The sequence below is a fragment of the Rhinoraja longicauda genome, chromosome 10 (genome assembly GCF_053455715.1).
Source record: "Rhinoraja longicauda isolate Sanriku21f chromosome 10, sRhiLon1.1, whole genome shotgun sequence".
Taxonomy (NCBI): domain Eukaryota; kingdom Metazoa; phylum Chordata; class Chondrichthyes; order Rajiformes; family Arhynchobatidae; genus Rhinoraja; species Rhinoraja longicauda.
The window spans coordinates 40,956,375-40,977,714 of record NC_135962.1 but is presented as its reverse complement, the minus strand read 5'-3'; the positions used below and the strand labels follow the sequence as shown (position 1 = coordinate 40,977,714).

General features: G+C 38.3%; 1 protein-coding gene across 2 annotated transcripts in view; it reads left to right on the top strand.

The window, feature by feature from the left end:
- fancm (FA complementation group M) overlaps positions 1-21,340 on the top strand; it is a 70,986-nt gene that overhangs the window by 41,981 nt on the left and 7,665 nt on the right. The window contains exons 14-20 of one of the 2 annotated variants that reach the window (XM_078406710.1): positions 401-2,537; positions 4,649-4,731; positions 9,421-9,486; positions 10,799-10,900; positions 14,869-15,022; positions 16,066-16,166; positions 20,008-20,625. In XM_078406710.1, the coding sequence (XP_078262836.1) occupies positions 401-2,537; positions 4,649-4,731; positions 9,421-9,486; positions 10,799-10,900; positions 14,869-15,022; positions 16,066-16,166; positions 20,008-20,625 (3,261 nt within the window). Of the gene's footprint in view, positions 1-400; positions 2,538-4,648; positions 4,732-9,420; positions 9,487-10,798; positions 10,901-14,868; positions 15,023-16,065; positions 16,167-20,007; positions 20,626-21,340 lie in introns of those variants that run through there. The other variant, XM_078406712.1, reaches the window with a different exon arrangement.

Here is a 21,340-nt window from a genome sequence, read left to right as displayed (position 1 = left end):
CTACTACTCTAACCATGGGTGGCCATCCATAGCTTCTATTGACACTTGTGCAATGATACTCTATTAAACAATGTAAAATACATTGCAGCAACTTTATTTTGAAACCTTCCTTGTTCACCCTTATTCAAAGTCATAGATTTGTACAGCACAGAAATGGGCCATTTGGATTTCTATGTAGAGTCTGATCATCAATATCCATCTTTGCTAATTCCATTTATCAATATTTGGTCAATAGTTTGTTTATGCCGTGACAATTTCAGTACTTGTCTAGCTGGTTCTTACCAGATATGTATAGAAATGTGTAACTTAAATATGAATGGACAATTTGAATGCTTTTTTATCATGAAGATTGCATTAAATATTTAATCTGTTCTTTAATAATTTGTTTTTCTCTTTACAGAGTGGTTGTGCATATTCATTAGAAGTTATGCCTTATTTAAATAAGGATGATATTTTTGAAAGGACCTTCACTCTGCAATCTAAATTTACATCTACTTCCAGAGAAAAATGTATAAAGGATCAGTTAATGAGGCGTAAACAAGAGAGGAAGAAATGCAAAAGTAATAATATAAAACATTTGTGTACATTAATGGATGAAGGTACAGAACGCTCTCTTTTTAACACAACTAAACTAAAATGGACTAAGGGTAATTTTTCCTCCTCAAATCCCGAAACTTCAGATTTCAAAGAACCGAAAGAGTCTGCACAATACGTTTCAGGGAGTTATAGAGGTAAAGAAGCTTCCTCTGAGGATGCTGTATCAAAACCTGGTGAACAAGACTGCCAGTCCCTGGGAGAAACTGAAGTGGATGTCAGTAACGATGTGCAGATGATGTCTTGTTTTGATTTGTTCGTTGCGGGGGATATCTTGGAGGATGACATGATAATTAACTTGAATAAAGATTATTTTGTAAACAAATCAACAAACACCAAACCCAAATGTGCTGGCACAAGGAGGAAAGGAATTGGGGGGCACCTTCATCCTGAACCAACAAATGATGATGTGATGAAGAATATAATGACAGATGACAATCTTTCTAAATGCAATGAATTGAACAGTGTTGAGTCTGGCCACAATAGTCAATTAAATGAAACAGCAGTTTGTGGAATAAATCTATCCAAACTGTTTTATCTCCCAGAATCTCTCATAATTAGGGACCACAATATACATAAAAGATCTCCAAATTCAGGCCCTGAAGTTGAACATCCCAATTATGAATCTGAACATTCCAATTATAATTCAATAAAGCAGGTTCCCACCAGTGTTGAAATAGTTCTGGAAAATGTAAAATCATTTCTTAATACATCTCCTCCTCTAGAGGTTTTACCTTTTTTGGAAGAAGTAAACTATGAAGAAAATAGAAGTCAACCAGCTACATCAAAAACAACAACAGTGAATATTTTAAATCCCAATAGAAGTGGTTCACCACCAATCAATATTAAATCACCAGCTTCAATGACTCACACAGAGAGTGTGATCTCTGAACACTTGAACAATCATGATGATGCACGATCCAGCTGTTCTTGGGATGATTTATTTGATAGCCATGTTGAATATTTGGATCAAGATTATAAAGCTCAATCAAGTGCAAGTGAAGAAGAAATATTTCATCCTTCACGTCTGTGTCAAATGGAGACTGAAGAAAATAAAAGCAATAAAATACTGAAGGATTCTATAAAGGATGAGGTACTTGAGCCTCGTGTGTTGAATGAGGCAATACAAAATGCTGAAGCAACCTCTAGTAAAAAATTGGAAAATGAAAACACTGAACACAATGTAACACCAGAGTCATTTCAGCAAAAAGCATTTCAAAACCAACTGCTTTTTGAAAATATCCATGTTGATCAGCAAATACCTACTGCTGATGATAGTAGCAGTAACAAGTACAATTGTTCAGATGAATTATTTTCAGTAAATTTTGATCTTGGGTTTTCATTTGAAGATATAGTTAAAGATGCTGATGTCCCAATGACTAATGCTGTTCACAACAAAAACACTGAATTCTCAGAGCATTTTGCAGACAAAGCTGAAAATGTAGAAGTGACTAAGACGGTACAAGATGAATGCAGCAATGTGGCTCCTTCAAAAATAGAGTGCTCAACACCAATATCTTTGAAACGCACATCTTTGCAGCCAGGCAAAATGGAAACTTGGCCTTGTAGTGAAGGACAGCGTTCGGCAACACAGGATTTGTTTTCTTCAATTTGTCAGCTTGATCGTGGCGTTTTATTTACTTCATCTCCGACTTTTGCATCCATTACACCAGAAAAAACCCATTCTTCTCCCAAATTCTATTGTACTACTTCCAGAAAACCACTGTTTAAAAACAGTCCAGTGACTTCTAATAATGCTATGCTCAGGAACGTTACAGGAGACATAGAGGTTGTTAAAAATGTTATTTTTTCTGAACCTGAAGCTTCTCCTAACAATTCTGGGGCTGCTGTGAAATGTGACGCCAGTGAAATACATGGAAATAAATCACGTATAAATTACGAATCAAACATTTTGCAAAAAAAATTGGCATCACCTATTAATGGTAAGATATTGATTTTTTTAAATTTTGGCCATTGATATCTTCAGAATTTGAAAAATAATTGTGTTATTGACTTAATATGTAGATGTAATTATTAATTATGTTGCCCATTTCTTTGCCAGGTAATCTATGGTAGGGAATTTATTTTTCATTAATAGGTTAAATTGTGACTCTTGATGTAATTTGCATTTATGTTACAGTAAAATTGCTGCACATAAAAACTTCACTGTATTGATATCACCACTGTAGTGTAAATTCAGCTTTCATGATTTAATATTTGGTCATGATGCCTTTGATTATAGAAGAGGAAAGGTAACCTGTTTGAAACACTATCTCATAAATACTGTGCGATTACTGGTAATCTGTACCTTCTAGACAAGATCAGGTCCAGCTGTTTTGCCCAATTGCCTATGTTCATTGTATGACTCGCAAAATGGCTATTTGGAAAATATAGTCGAGAGACCAAGGGAAGGAGAAATCAGAAAAGATCAGAACCAGAAATTGGAAAGCTATCTGAATGAAGAATTTTGATAATCTTTGTAATCCTGATTTTCCCCTTCATACCAAACTCAGAGTTTAAACAACTACTAAAATTCTTTCATGGGAAAGATTAAATTCCTGAAATTCAATGATGATTTATCATATGCTGAATGTCAAATTATTTCCATAGCTACATTTTATTGTGCGCATTAAAGTAACTGCAGTGTTTGCTGTCAATATTCTGGAATGGGTAATGTACAATTAAATGAACCATCCCTTTTCAATTAGTTCCAGAATTACAAATTTGTTACTTTCTTGTTTTAGGCAAGGGGATAGACTTGGACCTGGATATGACTGCAGAATCATTTAGTGACACCTACAATAAATATCAGAACTTAGTTATATTAAAAAAGTTTTGCATAGCTGTAACAGATGGAAGAAGATGGCAAACAAGCTGTGGAACAGTTCAGTCTTCCCAACTTGTATAATGTATGCTGTCATCTTGGTTACTTCTCAAGCGGCAAAGTGTTAATCCAAGGCTTATAAGTGATCCACCTCGAAAACTCCTATTATCCTGCATTCTGTTTTACTTATTTGTGTATTAATATTAGGATCAGGGAAGACTCAAATAAGTCACTGATTTGACTATATCCTTCATTTCATTCTTCCAATGATAAAAAAAAATGGGCATATTTTATCATCATGCTTATTCCAAGGAAAGATTGTTTAAACAAAAAAGCTGGTTATTTAGGCTGCACAGTTCTTAAACTCCAGTACTGCGAAACATGGTATATCATGCTTATTTTTGAGCCTGTGACCTGTTCCATCACTAACATTTGTAGAGAATTTCAAACTACAATCCCAGGGCCATTCTAATAAAGCTAAGACAGCTGTTCAGAGAAAATACATTATAAGTAGCCCAGTGTGTGAAAGGGAATGGGCCTTTTTGCAGACCGCAATTTAGTTTGAGCTTTAATATCTTTGTATTTTTTGTAATTTACATTCTACTTTGCTATAATACTACAACTTGCATTCCTAAAGTTAATTACTTGGTAATACAATGATTTGTCTTTCATTTTGATACAGTAAGGAGATTTTTGTGACAGTAGATTTATTATCCATTTTCCCTTTGGAATCATGTCACAATATGGTTACTGATACTAAAATGCCTTTCTGCTGCTTGTTTGTTTTATCTCAGTGCTGCTTTCAAATGGAATTAATTACCTTGATCTCAATTACATGTTGCAGTGGGTGATGTTCTGAATACTTTTTTAGGTAATAAAGTAATACTAAAACAATGATGGAACATACCAAAGGCACTACCTAGAACCTTAAATAGATAGAAAATGAGTGCTAAAGGAATTATGGCACAATTAAGCAGCAGAGTGGAGTTGAAGTAGAACATGATCAATTTATACAGTAGTTATTCCTGTATGGTTCCATAATCCTTTCGTCATTGTTGGAAGTCTATTGAAAACTATATTTCTGACAAAAACAACACTTTAAAAGTATAGTTATCATCAAACAGCAGTTGTTTTTTAACCTTCTGACCTTCTGTAAATACTTTAATATCTTATTATGAAGAATAATCATTGATTTTGTTTATGTTTGGGCAAATTGTTCCTTTTCTCCAGGTGAATGCAACAGTGAAAGTGACGAAGAGGTTATCAGAAGACCCAATAAAAGAATAAAACTCTGTGTTCTTGAATCTCCTGAGGTGGGTTGATTTACATATTACCTTACACCAAAATATATCGTTAAAATGAAGAATTTTCATTTAATTAAGAATGTAAGGAATCTATAAAAACGAGTGTAGATTATTCAGCCACTTTAATCTGTTCTACCATTGATACCATAAATTAGGGATATCTCTATTTTATCTCCATCAATACATTTTTGTTCCATATGCTTCTAAATGGCTAGATGGCATCCTTCTGTGCTCCAATTTAATACCTCAGCAAATTCAACATTGATCTATTTCAGTTCACTGAGCACCATTTACCTTTTCCTCTGAGACTGTGGCAGGGAGAGCTGACAGAAGGAAACCTTCTGTGATGTATTCTTCGAATGTAATTAGATTTCAGAAAGGCTTGTGACTAGGTGTCACATAAGAGGCTGGTGCATAACTTAAGAGCTCAAGCTACAAGAGACTGTGTTAGCATGAATTGAAAAGAGAGTTGGAATAAATGGATCCTTTACAATGTGAAGCGATATCTCAGATGAAGCATCTTAGTGAATGGTTAGACATTGAGAGCAGCAACCTTGGTCTCGACATCAGTAAGACCAAGAAACTGATTGTGAATTTTGGAAGAGGAAGGACAAGGATCCATAAACCTGTCTTTATCAATGGGTGGAGAGAGTCAAAAGCTTCTAATGATCTGAAGATCTGTCCTGGACCCAGGGCATTGCAATCAGAAAGAAAGCCCATCAATCCCTCTACTTCCTGTGGAGATTGAGGAGATTCAGAATGTCAATGAATACTCTTGAACTTCTATAGGTGTACAGTAGAGAGCATACTGACTGGTTGCATCATGCCTAGTTCGGCAATTTGAACGCCCAGGAATGAAGAAAATTGCAAAAAGTGGTGTACACTGCCCAGTCCATCACGGATGCTGACCTCCTCACTTTCAAAGGATCTATAAAGGCAGCTAGCATATCAGAGACCCCCAACACCCTGGCCACACTCTCATTTCACTCCTGCCATCGGGAAGAAGGTGTAGAAGCCTGAAAGCTGTAATGTCCAGGTCTAGGAATAGCTTCTTCCCTGCAACCACCAGGCTATTAAACACTACAACCTCCATATAAGCTCCAAACTACATAGATTTGGGGCCACTATTTTTGTCTTTGCACTATTATTTATTTGTTTTTTATATATATCTACCGAAATGTATTTTGTTTATTATGGGTCTTACAATGTTTACATATCTGTTGTGCTACTGCAAGTAAGAATTTCATTATTCTGTTTCGGGACACATAACAATAAAACACTCGACCCTCTTGGCCCTTAATTGGCAAGAAGCTGTGGGGTCTGCTTCCTAATCCACACCTTGTGGTGATTTGGCAGTCCTAGCGAGTTTATGCTTCCAGGCCCGAAATATCGTGGAAAGTGCTGTCTCTACTACCTCCTGTGGGGAATTCACTGTGGCTCTCCTGACATCAGTTTGCGTCCCACCCTATACGATGTGATGTGTGCATTGGATGCACGATACACTGCTATCAATGAACACTCCTGTTACTCCCTCTTTCCCCCCCTCCCATTGGGCAAAAGCAAAGATACTAGAGGAACAAGATGGACCACTCCTTTGAAATCGCCTATACTGAAGTGTAGTACGCAAAGGAGCGTAACGTCTGCCATTTTAGTAGGCAATTTCGCTCTGCCTCTCACAGTGTAATCAGTGTTTTGGGGAACAGTATGTGTGATGATACCATAAAAATGCAGAATATATCTCATCTATCAACTCACAGATTTTTGTTATTTTTCTTACTAAATGTTTCTGCAAATTTCTGCCTACTAAAATGGCACCATGACATACTACGGTTTTTAGGGTTGAGTGGTCTATCTTGCTCCTCTAGTATCTTTGGGCAAAAGATACAAAAGCATGAAAGGGTCAAAATGGCCAGATTCAGAAACGGCTTCTTCCCTGCTTTCATCAGACTACATCATGAAGGAATAAATGTGTCTACAACTTTTCTAAAAGGAGAGAGGATTCAGAAATCTAAATGCAAAGGGACCTTGGAGTGCTGGTGCAGGATTCCTAAAAGGTTAATTGTCAGGTTGCGTCGGCAGTAAGGAAGGCAAATGCAATGCTATCATTCATTTTGAGGTGAAAAAAGTGTAAACACATGGAGGAGACACTGAGGCTTTATAAGACACTGGTGAGGCCACATTTGGAATGTTGTGAGCAATTTTGGGTCCCATATCTGAGGAAGGACGTGCTGGCTTTGGGAGGGTCCAGAGAAGGTTTACGAGCTTGATCCCTGGGATGTAGCTTTTGAAGGGTCTGGGCCCGTACTCGCTGGAGTTAAGGAAGAGAGGGGATCTTATGGAAATCTGCCGGATAATGAAAGGCCTAGGTAGAGTGGGCGTGGAAAGGATGTTTCCAATAATGGGAGTCTAGAACCAGAGAGCACAGCCTCAGAATAAAATGGCATATCTTTAGATAGGAGATGGGCTGAATGGTCTAATTTTGCTCCTATGTCTTATGGTCTTATGATCTTTATTAATTTGTAAAATCAAATGTTGGGAGGTCTGTTACTGAATTAAGTCCTGATCTCCCAAACTACCTAATTGTGGCACTTGCACTTTAAAAACAAATTTGCACATTCCCTTGCAACTATGATAACTCTGTAACACTATGCTCTACACTCTGTTTCTTTTCTCCTTTTGCTGGTGTACTCGTGTATGGTTTGAAAACCTAAGCTTTTCACTGTAACTCATTACATGCAACAAAAATGACCCAGTACCAATACCTCAATTGTCTACTTTTTTCATCAATGACCTGGAAGAAGGAAAGACATTTAAGGTTTCCAACTTTGTCGATGATGCAAAAATAGATAGAAGGGCATTTTGTGATAGTGTAGGAAAATAACTGGAGATGCTGGTATAAATCGAAGGTATCACAAAATGCTGGAGTAACTCAGCAGGTCAGGCAGCATCTCAGGAGAGAAGGCATGGGTGACGTTTCGGGTCGAGACCCTCTTCTGAAGAAGGGTCTTGACCTGAAACATCACCCAGGGCATTTTGTGATGATGCATTATGATTCTGGAAAGGGATAGTTGGAGTGAATGGGCAAAAACCTGATAAATAGAATTTAGCATGTGAAATTGTTAACAAGACTACACGCATAAGTGGACTCAAATGGTGGATAACAATCTAAATGGCGAGAGTCTGCAAACGAGTATTGATAAGCAGGATCGACGTGTTTTAGTCCATGAATCGCAAGAAGCTAGCAGTCAGATTCAACAAGAGGGTAAATTCAACGAGGGTAAAAAACAAGAGATTCAACAAGCAGGCAAATGGCATTTTGGACTTCACGCTGAAGGGATTGGAGTTTAAGAATAGGAAGATTTTGTTACATTGCTCAAGATGTCGGTGAGGCCACATCTGGAATACTGTGCATAGATTTGGTCCCCTGGGATGAAAGGCTGTCCTGTCAAGGGAGACTGGAACAGCTTGGGTCTGTATTCATTGGAGTTCAGAGGAATAAAGGATGACCTTATCCAAACATACAAGATACTTCAGAGAATTGACAGAGTACATGTTGAGATGTTTTCACAAGTGGGAAAATCACAAACAAGAGGACAGAACTGCAAAATAAAGGACTGTTCATTTCAAACTGAGGTCTCTAGACCTCTGGCATTTTCTCCTATTGAGCATGGTGGAGATCATATAATTTGATATATTTGAAATATCTCAAATTGAGAGTTATGGGGAACAGGCAAAGGAGAGGAATTGAGGTCAGTGAGGATTAGTCTTGATCGTATTGATTGGTGACAAAAGCTCCAGGGTCTACAGTCCTACTCCCGCTCCTATTTTCTTGTGTTCTTTTAGTAAAACTTTGGATATTCCAGTTTTCTACCATCATTTGGGGGAAGTAAACTTTTTCTAATTTCATTCCAGAATGCTTTGACATTTGTATAATGTACTGTTGGTTTAAAACCTACTTGGTTTTATTATTTTCAAGGGATTTTTGCCTTTTTAAATCTATATTTATGCAACCTAGTGTTGTAACCGAATCCTTTTACATCTCGGTGTTTGGTGAACTAGCATCATAACCTGTCACGGACCTCCTGAAATCTGCCTTTTAAAATAGATCATATTACTCCCAATGGCATCTGCAAAGGTACTGCGTAAATAAAGTATCACTTCTTCTTGAATGAGAAAGATGAACCATTAAATGATGGTCCTATAAAGGTCCTATTGGCATTATTAAAGTGATTTGACTGGGCATATATATATATATATATATATATATAGGTGTGTATTGCATTATAAAAGGTTATGGTTAAACATTGGAAATGCAAGACCTCTGTGTGCTTGGAGCATAGTTCAGTGGGGCTGCAGTTGTTTTAAGTATGTTCTTAGACTCTAATGTTTACTTTGCTACTGATATTGAAGGATTTAATCCCTGCGATTAATGGTTCTCCACTCTTCGTGGAATGATTTTTGCAAGGTCAGAGGTATAGGCACAGGGTGTTTTTCTTTCCTGTTCTGATGATTTGATAGATGCCAAAGGAAGCTAATTGAAAATTGTAGGTCGAAAAAATTGCTTCCATGAAAATGAAACTGCTGCACCTACAATTGAGAAAAGTGAAAACATTCTTGTTTTCTGTGTTGCTTAAGAACAATGTTTTCATAATTAGCAGAAAATAAATGTATTTTTCATGCAAATGTTCAATGTTGCAGGTGACTGGTGCCAGTGATATGGACTCGCCTATTTTGGCTGTTCGTAAACAGCGGAAAGTGCTAAATGTATGTAAATTAACATTTCCTGTGGAACATTCACGATTTCTTGAAAATTAAGGCTTCAAAGCCAACATACTTAGCGATACATTTTTAGCTGTTGTAAACAGCTGACTTTACCAACATCTTTTTCAAATGCTTGTGTGGAAAATTGAGATTAAGATTATTTTGCTTATGGGAAACTAGCGTTGTATCATAAAACTTTGCATTGGTGAAAGGCAAAGATTAAGGCTTAAGAAAATACTGCTATATTAGGTAAATTCATTTTGAGAATTCACAAATCCTACTTTGCCAAAGGATAAGAAATAGGAAATACTGGTGTTATAAGTAAAGAATGTTTGTATTTTTTTATACTCTATTTTTCTGCACAATTACCTGGAATAAACCTGGTGTCAAGTTAGGAGGAGGGGGAGTTCAACGAGATCTGGGTGTCCTAGTGCATCAGTCAATGAAAGGAAGCATGCAGGTACAGCAGGCAGTGAAGAAAGCCAATGGAATGTTGGCCTTCATAACAAGAGGAGTTGAGTATAGGAGCAAAGAGGTCCTTCTACAGTTGTACCGGGCCCTGGTGAGACCGCACCTGGAGTACTGTGTGCAGTTTTGGTCTCCAAATTTGAGGAAGGATATTCTTGCTATGGAGGGCGTGCAGCATAGGTTCACTAGGTTAATTCCCGGAATGGCGGGACTGTCGTATGTTGAAAGGCTGGAGCGATTGGGCTTGTATACACTGGAATTTAGAAGGATGAGGGGGGATCTTATTGAAACATATAAGATAATTAGGGGATTGGACACATTAGAGGCAGGAAACATGTTCCCAATGTTGGGGGAGTCCAGAACAAGGGGCCACAGTTTAAGAATAAGGGGTAGGCCATTTAGAACGGAGATGAGGAAGAACTTTTTCAGTCAGAGAGTGGTGAAGGTGTGGAATTCTCTGCCTCAGAAGGCAGTGGAGGCCAGTTCGTTGGATGCTTTCAAGAGAGAGCTGGATAGAGCTCTTAAGGATAGCGGAGTGAGGGGGTATGGGGAGAAGGCAGGAACGGGGTACTGATTGAGAGTGATCAGCCATGATCGCATTGAATGGCGGTGCTGGCTCGAAGGGCTGAATGGCCTACTCCTGCACCTATTGTCTATTGTCTATTGAAATATGTTTTTGATTCAAAAGCATAGTTGTTTTTAATTTCTAATAGTATGAATATATTAATCTGTCACTGAGATGTGCAGCTAGGCTCCTTTGTACACTATATCACTGTTGCAACAGCAAAACACTTGGGGTGAAGAAAATGGAACTGAAGCTTGATTAATGGATGATTTACCTTCTCAGTTAGGCTTCACCGATAGTGAAGATGATGATTTTAGAGCAACTTCGAACAAGAATAATAAAGATCCCAAGTTGTCCAGAAATCTTCATCATTCCTATATCAAAGTAAGTAAGAGTATTAGTCACAAATTCAGTTATTGCCTGAAATAATATTTGAGCTCTTTCGTGGCATATGTTGCAGGTCGGTGATTTGATATAAAGAGTTTTTAAAATATAGGGCGAACATTAATTTGCTATGTAGTTTTAAGACAAAATTCCTACTTGGAAAACCCATAATGATTTTGATGTTGACTATCTTTTAAATTGAATTTGCTCTTTTTTTTTGTATAAGCGATTTGCGACCATGGAAACATGACCTTGAGGAAAAGTCATTCCAATTTTGTTCTAGTTATTTTAAGATTTGAGTATGAGAAGGGACTTTTTTATTGCAGATGTAGCTTCTGCCTTCAAGTTATATTTCTTTCCTAAACATCTGAATCAAATATACAAGCAGCAAACTGTACAAGCATAACTTGTTGTTGCTGAGCTTTCTATAGCAACATCCAAAAATAGAACGGCAAACCAGTAATTTCTCTGATTTTGAAAACTAGTTTTTCATCATTCTTGAATATAATTTAGAAAAAGTCATATAAAAAACGATGATAGACACAAAAAGTTGGAGTAACTCACTGGGTGGGACAGGCAGCATCTCTGGAGAGAAGGAATGGGTGATGTTTTGGGTCGAGACCCTTCTTCAGACTGGTTAAGGATAAGGGAAATGAGAGATATAGACGGTGATGTGGGGAGATAAAGAACAATAATGAAAGATATGCAAAAAAGTAACGATGATAAAGGAAACAGGCCATTGTAAGCTGTTTGTAAGGTGAAAATGAAATGCTAGTGCGACTTGTGTGGGGGAGGGATAGAGAGAAGGAATGCTGGGGCTACCTGAGGTGAGAGAAATCAATATTTAAACCACTGGGCTGTAAGCGGCCAAGCAAAATATGGAATGCTGTTCCTCTAATTTACATTTAGCTTCACTTTGACAATCGAGGAGACCGAGGACACAAAGGTCTGGGTAGGAATGGGAAGGATAATTAAAGTGTCCAGCAACCGGGAGATCAGGTTGGTTTATACGGGTTGAGAGAAGGTCACCCAGTCTGCGTTTGGTCTCGCCGATGTATAAGTGTCCACAACTTGAGCATCGGATACAGTCGATGAAGTTGGAGGAGGTCCAAGTGAACCTCTGCCTAACCTGAAAGGACTGTTGGGATCCCTGGACAGAGTCGAGGGAGGAGGTATAACAACAGGTGTTGAATCTTCTGCAGTTGCAGGGGAAGGTACTTTGGGAGGGGTTGGTTTAGGTGGGAAGGGATGAGTTAACCAGGGAGTTGCGGAGTAAACGGTCTCTGCAGAAGGCGGAAAGGGGTGGAGATGGGAAAATGTGGCTGGTGGAGGGATCCCGTTGGAGGTGGCAGAAATTTCCGAGGATTATGTGTTGTATGTGACAGCTGATGGGGTGGATGGACTTGGGGGACTGTCTCTTTTGCGACTAGAGGGAGGGGAAGCAAGGGCGGAGCTGCGGGGTACCGAGGAGACACGAGTGAGGGCCTCATCTATGATAGGAGAGGGGTCCCCCCGTTCCCTAAAGAAAGAGGACATCTCGAATGTTCTAGTATGGAACAACTCATCCTGGGCAAAGATGTGGCGTAGACGGAGGAATTGAGAGTAGGGGTTTGTAATAGACAGAGGTGAGGGTAATAGCAGGGTGGGAAGAAGTGTAGTCGAGATAGTTGTGGGAGTCAGTGGGTTTGTAATAGACGTCAATTTATTTCTTGTGTTGGAGACTGTGAGATCAAGAAAGGGGAGGGAGGTGTCGGAGATGGTCCAAGTAAATTTGAGTGCAGGATAAAAATTGGTGGTGAAGTTGAAGTCCATGAGTTCTGCATGGGTGCAGGAGAGTTGGACCACATTAAAGTAAACAGAACAATTAAAAGTTAACACAAAGTGCTGGAGTAACTCAGCGGTACGGTCAGGTAGTGTCACAGATGAACATAGAAAGATGAAGTTTCAAGGTCAGGACCCTTCAGTCTCTGTCTTCAGCAATGTGAAGAAAAGTCCCAACCTGAAACGTTACCTATCCATGCTCTCCAGAGACACTGCCTGACCTGCTGAGTTACTCCAGCACTTTGTGTCTTTTTTTTGTAAAACAACATAGGCAGTTATTTGTTTCAACATTACGTTGTCTAACGGTGGCTGATTGCGTAAAAGGGGACAGCTCCAATTGCGTCCTCAGTATTTTCAGTGAATTACGATTATAACATGGCAAACTTTATTTGAAATTCAATCATTTATGTATCATTTTCATTAGCACGAGAACCGTTTAATATCTTAACATAATTTATGGCATCATTGGCACTTGATTATTTTTTATCATTTTCCAACAGAACAGCTGTGATTAATTTTGGGTTTGAACCTTTGGTAGAGTCTACCAGTATTTCACATATTACAGTTTTATGGCACATTATTGAGTTGATTTTCACTGTTATGTTCACTGCTTCATAGCCCATGAATTGCTTTTAAAGTGCAGGCAACTAAATGAGTTAAAACAAAATCCCAGAGGGGGAAACAAGAAGGATAAATGATCATCTGTTCTTTGACAGTTTGCAAGGACATCAGTAAAATCTTCACACCTTGAATAATGCCATTAAATCTTATAATATTACCATTGCTGAGAACCCACCATTGATATCTTGAGGTCACTCTTGGCCAGAAACCTAATTGAATTTTCAATATAAACTATGGCTATAAGAGGTCAGAGGCAGGATATCCTAAGGAAAACACTGTAGCATCTGTACCCTAAGTCTTTCCACCACTTTCACTTGTCTGGAACTCACCATTATCCATTTCCAGTAATCCCTTGATTGGTATCCTTCCACAACCTTACACATTAACTCCACCCATGACTGGGGCATCTCAGCTGTTGTGTACCATCGCCAAAATGCACAGAAATTATTTCTATACGGCTACTTTGAGCTATAACCAATCCTGTGACCTCTGCCAACAAGACGAGGAAATTTGACTACAAGTTGCCTAGATTTAGATTTATTATTGTCACGTATACTGAGGTACAGTGAAAAGCTTTGTTTTGCATGCTATCCGATTAAATGAGATAATATTATAATTAAATCCATCAAGTCACCCTTCATTTTTTCTGGGTCTGGATCCTGGAACTTTCTATCCAAAGGCAAAGTGCGAGCACAGTCATCTAAAGAAAAATAACTGCTAAAGTGATTCATCGCCACCTCAAAGGAGTGTAGGGAAGGATAATTGGCACTAATACGTACAACCCCCAAAATTAATAAGGTTTAAAAGAAGGCGCATTAGGTCTCTGTTTTCCCCTTACACAAATGCATCTTCAATACAACATTCCTTGAGTACTATGCTGTGACATCAGCCTAATTTTATTCTTCAAGCCTTTAAATAAAAATATAGTATATATGTGACGAATGTACTTTGAAAAGGTTGTAACAGTGCACTGATCTCCCCCAGTGCAAAATCTCAAATTTATAAAGATCCCTATTTTTGGATGACACAAAGCTGGGTGGCAGTGTGAGCTGCGAGGAGGATGCTATGGGGCTACTGGGTGACTTAGATGAGTTGGGTGAGTGGGCAGATGCAGTATAAAGTAGATAAATGTGAGGTTATCCACTTTGATGGCAAGAACGAGGCAGCAGATTATCATCTGAATGGTGTCAGGTTAGGAAAAGGAGAGTGCAAGGTGACCTGGGTGTCCTTGTACATCAGTCACTGAAAGTAAGCATGCAGGTACAGCAGGCAGTGAAGAAAGCTAATGGCATGTTGGCCTTCATGACAAGAGGAGTTGAGTACTGTTTTTGGATGATCAGCCATGATCATATTGAATGGCGGTACTGGCTCGAAGGGCTGAATGGCCTACTCCTGCATCTATTTTCTATGTTTATAAGAGCACCATTTGAACTAATAATTAATAACACAGAGCATGTGCCAGGAATTCTGAGGTGGCAAAGGTGGGATTAATAAAAAGTTGTTCATTTTTGTGCTTTCTCTGATAGCATTCTGCACGACAGTTTCTTGATGAAGAAGCTGAAATCTCCTCGGAAGGAGCAGAAAATGTGTCTTCTGATGAAGATGACTCCGACAACATCATTGATACCTCTTTGAAACGTTTTATCAATGATGACTCCCAACTTTCAGAAGTTTCAAATGGTAACCCACTGGAACAATATAAAACATGAAATGAAAAACTTCATTTATTAGTTTACAGAGAGCTCAGTTCGGCCCACATTATTTGGAATTGCACTTTTCAAATATATATTTAATCTGAACCATTGATAATTGCAGTGTTTGGCTAAGACAAATAAATCACTAAAATGTTTTATTTCATTGATGACCTCAGGAGGTTGTTGATGGGAATTCTACAGTTAACTCCAATCTATGTATGACTATCTGTTCTGAACAAAATGTGGGTTATTGTCATTGCGGGCATGTGGCCTGCCACATGTGGTCAAGGTTCAATAGATTTTAAATGACACGTAACACATTTGTGGAGGGCCATCATGAAATATAATCAACAAGCATATCTTAGAAAGGAGTGGGCAGAAAAATTGTCATGAAAAACAAATTAGAAGTATTTTTTATTTTTATTTGTCCTTTATAATGGAATGAGATGACTGCCCAGTGACTAGCATTTAGTGGATCTGCATGGAAACATGGATAACCTGAGTTAATAACAAGTATAGGATCTAAAATGTGTGTACAAAATATGTGCAGAACCAAAATAGATTGTTATTTTTTGGCATCTCCTTAAGAATACCATTTTTCAGTAATTGGTTCATGAATTACTGGAATACATTCCTTATAGCCAGAGAAAATATTATTTCTAAGATTGTGGTTTTGTACATATTTGATTTAGCAGAAAAGCATTTGCATTTAAATTCCATAGAGATACGTCTATTTCATTTTCTTCAATATTAGATTATTAACTGTTGGATAATACTGCAATCTAAATTGGTTTAGTTTAAAAGAAAAACTGGCAAATCTAGTTCCTATTAGAACCTCATCTACTTTAGAAATACGAGCCGATGTATTAAGTTGTGCCTCCAAACTGAGTAGTTACAACTGAGTTTCTTTTAATTTTTTTTGTAATTTGCTGTTCATGGCATTTGAGATTTCATAGATCTATTTAATTTTTTGTGCTTCTAAATGACTGCAGTCTTTAATCATGTTTAATTAAATACCATTTTCCCTAGATGTTGATATGCAAGCGATTTACTTGAAATCTGTACGCAGCCCAAATATCTATAAGAAGAAAATGGTCTATAACAGAAATGATATGACTATCTTTTCACAGGTAATATCTATTTATTTTTATTAGATTTATTTTCTTGGCTCGCTAAAGAGAAAGTTTAAGCTCCAAGTTTAAGAATTGCATCTACTGCAACACTGTCGTTTTGTGCTTCCAAGTCAGTGATAGGAAGGACTGCAAATTGGCATTTATTCCTATTTCCTCTGGGTTACTTCCACCAACAGCCAGATAGATATCCTTCTTAGGGGTTTGCTTGAATTCCTGCAGTTGGGTTTCTTACCTGTTATAGTACCAAAACTACATAATTGCCATCCCATGATACCAATCATTTCTCTTCCTTCATCCATGCTGTTACCCCTGATGTTCTCCAAGAATCCATTGGTTTCAGTTTTTCAACCATGTACTGCTCCCCACCAATAACATATGAAAACCAAGAATCATTGTCCATGCTAAGGTGACCCAATTGGATCCCACCATGCCTCCTTTGCTGACCCTGCCTTGAGATAGTTTGTCTGACATTTGGTATTGAATGATCTAGGTGCGCATACATTTTCTTTAACTAAATGTTGGGAAAAAACAGAGCTTATTGCTTTCACTCCCTAGTCAAAACTCAGTTCCTTGAGCACTGACCACTGCTTAGCAATTGTCTGAGTCTGATCTAGACTGTTTGTAATCTTGACATATTAAACCCCAGGCTGAATTTCAGGCCAATTATGCAATCATCAGAATTTCTTATACTGCCTGACTCGGTGACTGCTCCAGTAAATCTGCTGCTGAAACCATTATCCACATCTTTCTTTCTTCTAGATGTGCCTTTATTTAACATAGTTCATTCTTCACCCTCCATCACCCTCATGCTTGTTTTATTGGCTTATTTGGGTCTTGTTTATTGGCTTAATTGGGTCTGGTTTTATTGGCTTGTTTGGGTCTGTTGTTTAGTTTCTTCCTTCCTTCCCTTATTAACTCCTACCCAACACTAGAGGCCAATCTTCTCTATGTAAGTTCTGGTATATCTGTAGAAGTTTGAGTTTCCACACCTGATCTTCATGACGTTGTTGACTACCAATTTCGAACAGCAGAGGCTTCTTGAATAAGTTTATTGGCCAAGTATGTACACATACAAGGAATGTGCCGGTGCACTTCTGTGTTTGCACATGGTCTCAGACTTCTGCACAGTAATGGAAGTAAATTATAGCTGTTCCAACTGCTGTAGGATTTCTTGGCTCAACCTCTGCTCAATTGTACATAGATTGGAAGAGTTGCATTCAAAACTAGTGATGTAGCTGCACTTGTAAAATTGTACCTTTTAACCAACATCCTAGAGTGATTTATCATGATCTCCTGATGTGCCGTTTTACCAGCAGGGCAGATTCAACAAAGTCGCAGCACTTGGCATATAGTGGGTGAGAGGGGAGTATAATAACTAATTGCATCTGTTTTGTTAATTTAATCTTTTTGTCCTAATCCTTTTTTCATTTGTAATTATTTTCTGGAAAATATTTTGAGATGATGCAGGATATTATGGTATATATATATATTAAAGATCCACCTCCAGTTTAAATTCCATTTGGAATATTTTGGAGGACCAAGAACCAAGAACCAGAAAAAGATAACTTATGTGGGAATAACTGGTGACTTTAGGTCTCCAGTTGCTAATGTGTTCCACTACTGGGGATTTTCACCTGCCTCTTGTTTGGGATGTTCATTTTAATGGATAAATGAAACAGGTTTAGTTTTGCAGTATGTATAAGTGATTGGATGGTAGTAACCAAGCTAAATAGATGCTTGGCCTTTTTTGGCTACTGATTCATCAATTAATATTTCATGTTCAACATATCAATTTTAATGATGGGTTTTTTCAAAAAAAATTTGGAAAAGATTATGATTGGAAAAATCTCTTGGACATTTCTATTTGGTTTGTGGTTTCTGAGTGACAATAAGCCGAACATAGGATATGCAAACTCTTCGAGAGATCGAGAATGAAGTGCCGAATAGGTAGTTTGATGTAGTGTGTATTTAAGTGCACACTTAAATTTAACCCTTTAAGTGGGGCTTCTCATAGTCACAGTCTGACGCAATAACCCTTGCCTTGCCATACCACGGCGACCATCTATACTAATATAAATTTTCAATATATAGCCTTGGTGATTCATGGAGTTATCTAGATATTTCTGCAATATTGTGAGAATATGCCTGCCTCCACCTAGGCAGTGGATTCTAGATTCCAGCCGCCCTCTGGGTGACAACTTTCTACCTCAGACTTCCATTAAACCTCTTGCACCTGAGACACCTCTGCTGTGAGGAAATATTTCTTGCTATCCACCCCATGTCCCTCATCATTTTGTTTGCTTCGATCAGGTCTCCCTTCAGCCTGCTCTACTCCAAGAAAATCAAACCCATCCCATCCAGTTTCTCCTAACTTGCACATCAAAGTTCTTTTGTTTCTCAATACTGCCTTGGGCTTAATACCCCCTTGGCATCAAACATTCATATATATGTACTTGCTTTATCAGTACTCCCAAAATGCATGTGCTCCGAGGACATGGTTCTCAATACTATCGTACATGCTCTTTCTCCAGGGCCAGAGATTCTCAAGAAACAGTGGGATTTTGTCATGTTGACTTTAAACACATCCTTGAATCTTTTCTTCTGTCCGTAAGAATTTGAATTGAACAACTGTCTTGCAAGGCTGATTCTTGGCATGCGATTGTTGGGGGCTATGTTGAATTTGGTGGATTTTTGCAGTCTATTGGTGGTACATTTTCAGTGTTTTGTTGCCTGATAGTTGTAGTGTCATAGAGTGATAGTGTGGAAACAGGCCCTTCAAGCCAACTGGCCAACATGTCCCAGCTACACTAGTCCCACCTGACAACAGTTGGTCCATATTCCTCCAAACCTTTCCCATCCATGTGCTTGTCTAACTGCTTAAATGTTGGGATAGTCCCTGCCTCAACTACCTCCTCTGGCAGCTTATTCCATACATCCACCACTCTTTGTGTGAAAAGGTTACCCCTCAGATTCCCATTAAATCTTTTCCCCTTCACCTTAAACCTCTGTCCTCTGGTACTCGATTCACCTACTCTGGGCAAGAGACTGTGCATCTAGCCGATCTATTCCTCTCATGAGCTTATACAACTCCATAAGAGCACCCCTCGTCCTCCAAGGAATAGTGTCCCAGCCTTCCCAACCTCTCCCGGTAGCTCAGACCCTCTAGTCCTGGCAACATCCTCGTAAATCTTCGCTGTACCCTTTCCAGCTTGACATCTTTCCTATAACACAGTGCCCAGATCTGAACACAATATTCTAAATGTGGGCTCACCAATATCTGAGATAACTTCAACATGACCTCCCAACTTCTATACTCAATACTCTGGCTGATGAAGGCCAATGTGCTAAAAGCCTTTTTGACCACCTGATCTACCTGCGACTCCACCTTCAGGGAACCATGTACCTGCACTCCTAGATCCCTCTGCTCTACAACACTACCCAGAGCCCTACCATTCACTGTGTATGTCCTTCCCATGTTAGATTTCCCAAAATGTAACAACTCACATTTTTCTGCATTAAATTCCATCAACCATTGCCCCGCCCACCTGGCCAATCGATCCAGATCCTGCTGCAATTTTTCCCAACCATCTTCACTATCTGCAAAACCACTCACTTTTGTATCATCTGCAAACTTGCTAATCTTGCCGTGTATGGTCCCATCCAAATAATTGATATTGATATAGTGCGGGAGTTGATGGAGTGCTTTGGGCATTTGTATTTGTACTTGCTTTCCAATGTTTCTTGTTTTATTAATAGTAATTGGCTATTCCAATTTAAAATCAATAATTGTAAATTTTACTTCTGGCCAGTTGTAGTAATGTTCTTCTCATGTTGATAGATTCCTGAACAGGATGAGACCTATTTGGAAGATAGTTTCTGTGTTCGAGAAGATGATGAAAATCAAACCAAATTAAGTGATGATGATGACGATGATATTGTTAATTTTGATCTCATTGGAGAAAACGAACGCAGACTAAGAACAAGAAAGGCAGAAAAAGAAAATGGCAAAAATTACTTGTGCAAAAAGAAGAAAAAGAGCCGCATCATTTCACTGGATGATTCCAGTGACGAAGAACTAGATAAAAATGTGAAATGCCAATTGGCAGGAACAGTTCTGATACAAAACAGCAAGCATAAACAGGCTACAGAAGATAAAAGTGTTACTTTATGTACTTCAAAACCAACCTTGGGAGGCACTTTTAAAAAGCCTACTTCAAAAAAAACTTTACATGTAGCAGAAATTGGTAAGAGCAAACCTTTAGATCTTTGCTCCTTGGAAAGAAGCTGTGACACGACGGCATTTCTCCAGGCATGTGCTTCTGAAACCTTGGACTTTCATGTGGAGCAAAAACAATCAAGGTGCACTTCAACTCCTCTTCCACAAGTAAAATACACCACAACACAAGACAAGACAGAGATGAAATCCCACACCCATAAGCTTACCTGTGACCCGTTTGTAAGTATTATTGAATGAGTGCACTTTTGTACATTATTCAAATGTCATTTAAAAAATCTGCGTGGCTTCTATTAAATTGACTTAATTTTATCTAGCCTCTGTCCTTGATAGGGAAAGATCATACTGATCACAAAAATTCTGAAAACAATCTAGGATTTTTTGCCCCTCTATCCTTTATAATTTTATTATCATAGCCGAAGAGGACAAGTCCTCCATCATCACTTGTTTATTATTCTTGTAACTTACAATTTATCTACAAATTTTGCATAAACCGTTTCATTGGTGACCTATGAAATGCAACTAGCAATATAATGACATCTATGTTGTTTCTTAACTTTTACAATACCGACCCCTTCTGGCCAATTTTTCCATGAGTTGTAACTGCACATTTCCCACTACTCCTATTTTCCCATCTTCTCGAAACATCGTGTATTTAGGAATATTTGGTACCCAAACCTGTCAGAATTGTTAGGATTGAATCAGATCTGTTATCACCATGACTTTATGAATTCATGGTTTTTTTGCATCATCAGTTCATCAACCTTGTTAAACAAGCTCTATGTATACATACACACATACCATTTTCCTGGATACTGCACTCTTTTATATTCCCTTTTCATCTGTAGTTTTGAGATACTATACTTCTAATGTTGTCTGCAGCTTCCAATCTTCTGTTCAGAATTTTTCTTTCTAATTTAACATCCCAGTTCCCATT